Source organism: Triticum dicoccoides, chromosome 1A (assembly GCF_002162155.2).
Source record: "Triticum dicoccoides isolate Atlit2015 ecotype Zavitan chromosome 1A, WEW_v2.0, whole genome shotgun sequence".
Taxonomy (NCBI): domain Eukaryota; kingdom Viridiplantae; phylum Streptophyta; class Magnoliopsida; order Poales; family Poaceae; genus Triticum; species Triticum dicoccoides.
The window spans coordinates 349,152,494-349,155,580 of NC_041380.1; the positions used below are offsets into that span (position 1 = coordinate 349,152,494).

At 47.9% G+C, this 3,087-nt stretch overlaps 1 protein-coding gene across 1 annotated transcript; it reads left to right on the plus strand.

Annotated features, from left to right (window-relative positions):
* The first annotated feature begins 607 nt into the window (after positions 1-607).
* On the plus strand, positions 608-1,828 carry LOC119272273 (heavy metal-associated isoprenylated plant protein 39-like). The gene is made up of 3 exons (XM_037553793.1): positions 608-846; positions 1,022-1,097; positions 1,190-1,828. The coding sequence occupies exons 1-3, from the start codon at positions 838-840 to the stop codon at positions 1,582-1,584; spliced, it is 480 nt and encodes a 159-aa protein (XP_037409690.1). The 5' UTR covers positions 608-837; the 3' UTR covers positions 1,585-1,828.
* The last annotated feature ends 1,259 nt before the right edge of the window (positions 1,829-3,087 follow it).

Genomic DNA, 3,087 nt, shown 5'->3' on the forward strand with positions numbered 1-3,087 from the left:
GCGAGGTTGGAGGTCTGATTCTCCATCACGGCCATGAGTTGCCGCGTCTGCGCAGAAGGCTTGGACGGCGTCGTGACTCCCACTCCGAGTAAATCGAACCCCGCACAGGATTTTGCGCGAATTCACCGAAGCGAATCCGCACCTGATGCAGTGGATGTTACCAATCTACCAAGAGGATGTGGGGCGACGGTGCGGATCAGCAGCGGAGGGAAAAAAATTGTGGCCTCTGATACCAATTGTGACGACCGATGAACCCTAGAAAGGGGATCGATCGCACGGGAAGAATAGAGGTAGGTGAGGAGAGCAGGGAGGGAGGGAGACGAAGGGGAACGAGAGAGAGACTTCCAGTGTTATCTCATTTCATACCCGATCCAGAATTGCAGACTGGTTTATGTAGCACACCACACACTGGCCACATGCGGCCCAATAGCCCACCCAGGCCTCGGCCCAGCACTTGCACTTAGGCTGCTCTCCTCACCTTTCATGTGTCCACCGATACACTTGAAGAGAGGCCAGAATCGTCACCCAAGTGGGAGGAGGAAGAGAACTATTTGGCCTTCACCAACTTCACTTTCCCCCGCCAATTCTCTGCCCCTTGCTGATACCGTGATACGTGACGCTCGCTCTCCCCAGCCGTCGCTACAACCTTTATTTACAGCCTCACCTCGAGGCATCTCTCCACCATTGCTTTTTCTGCCATTTTAACCCCGCCCGCCTCCTCTTCACTCGTATCGTTATTCCCTCCTGTCCGTCCCGTTCTGGCTGTACGCGTCCTCCCTGCCTGTCTGTACTGCGCCGCCGCCGGCCGGTCTGGCCCTCAGCTCGCATCTCGGGGACATGTCGAAGGTTCGTGCCAGGATTCTGGGCTGAATCCCCTTGGATCTTGCTTTAGAATCCAACACCTATTGCTTTTATCTGCACTGCCTTCCGATCTTTGCTCGACATCTGTACTCCCCTGCTTCAGCTCTGCTCAGCAGAACGCCATCTTGATGATCACGCTAGCTGTTTGGTTTTGCTGCAGAAAATTGTGGTGAAGCTGGAGGTGAACAGCGGTAAGGATAAGCAGAAGGCCATGAAGGCCGTCTCGGCGCTCGTCGGTACGAGCAGCAATATTTTGTTTTCTCGCATGGCATAAGAGCTAGCTGAAGCAAGCAAGGAACCGACGTTGTGATCTGTCTCGTGTGTGCAGGCATAGACGCGCTGTCCGTGGACATGGCCACCCGCAAGATGACGGTGGTCGGCATGGTGGACCCGGTGGACGTGGTGAGCAAGCTGCGCAAGGGGTGGTCGGCGTCCATCGACTCGGTCGGCCCGGCCAAGGAGCCCGAGAAGGAGGGCGAGAAGAAGGACGGCGCCGACGCCAAGAAGGAAGGGGAGGGGGAGAAGAAGGACGGCGACGGCAAGGACGGGGCCAAGAAGGGCGACGGCGAGGCGAAGCCGCCGCAGCCGACGGAGGAGCAGCTCATGGCCGAGTTCATGAACCAGTACAGGTCGGCTTATTCGGCCTACCACAACCCCTACATGAACAGCCACTACGTGGTGCAGAGCATGGAGGAGAACCCCAACTCCTGCACCATCTGCTAAGAACGCGACCGCTGCGTGATGTGATTGTGCCAGAGTACGTGTGGTACAAAGACGCTGCTTGCTCTCTTCTCGCGTGTATGCCGTTTCTGTGCAGAATGCAGTTATGGGCAGGGAGGCCATTCACGTGGAAAACTTTGCTGTATGGGACAATTATAACTGTAATGACCTGTGACGGCAATTTTCTTTAAATATGTACTCCCACCGTAAAGAAATATAAGAGCGTTTAGAATACATATTATGAAAATATGCGCCACCCATGTTTGAAGATCCACTGATTTGCGGTTTGCGGCTTCAAACTACAAAATGGATTAGTCTCACATTCTCTTTGCGAGGGATTAGTATCATGTTAACGATTATACTCCAACGGTGCATAAGTTGGACTCTCTCCATTCTAAACTATTTGAAGTTTATTTGCAAAAATAAATAAATTATTTGAAGTTTAGTCTTTCCTTAAGTCAAATTTCTTTAAGTTCTTTTCTTCGTCTTTTCAAAAAGGAGGAATACCCCAGCCTCTTCATCAAGCAAAAAAAGAAGACTTCTTTAAGTTCATTCAAATTTAAAGGGAATTATATTAACATCTACGCACACTATCAAATTAGTTTCATTAGATTTGCCATAAGATGTTTTTTTTCATATTATATACTCCCTCCGTCCCAAAACAAGTCACTGATTTAGAACTAAATCAGTGACACTTATTTTGGAACGGACAGAGTATATTTGATGTTGTAAATATTAGCTTCTATACATTTGGTCAAAACTAAAGAAGTTTGTCTTGGGAAAATTTTGGGACTTCGAGTAATTTGGAATGGTGGGACCAGTGGCGTAGTTTTGATGCCTCTTTTTTCTAATGCAAATCTGGCTAAGCCAGTCATGTAGATTTTACAGTTTGATATTCAAATCTTAATATAGCACATAATGCCAACCAAGAAAGAGTTCTAGCTGACCTCTCCATCTATGACATAAGAGCAAGAATGTATGTTGGTAATCAAGACAAAGAAACAAAACGAAGATATGTTAAGAAGAAGCGACTAGGAACAAACTACCAAGCCGACACTGTTGACACATCTCAGTCGTGGATAAGCATACCTAGCATTCTAGGTTTAATTAATGTTCAAAAACTACATCATTGCACAGGAGATGCTGATCAAATTGGACATCATATGAGCAGCCAATACCTTTCGCCCAGGATTGGTCCAATAGAATTAACCACGTCCAAGTAGCACTAGACTACTATCAGTGACCGAATGTACCATTTGGCACACTCATTTGGACCCAAATTCACAGTGGTTAGTTACACACATGTACGCAATGACCTAACTTAAAATTACCCTTCGTAAGAGTACTACAAACCATAATACAAACAGCAAAAACCAGGGACCGCCAGCAATAAGCCAAGCCAGACTCAACTGCTGCTTTCCAATGGAAGCGACATAAATCCATGAGATCACCTATTCTGGAAGCATCGGGTCAGATACATTTTCTTTTTGAGCTAAGAACCGTGGA

What these genes read in the sequence shown, in the direction of transcription:
- LOC119272273 (XM_037553793.1), top strand. An exon ending in GGCCGTCTCGGCGCTCGTCG is followed by an intron (nt 1,098 to 1,189) that starts GTACGAGCAGCA and finishes TCGTGTGTGCAG; the next exon opens with GCATAGACGCGCTGTCCGTG.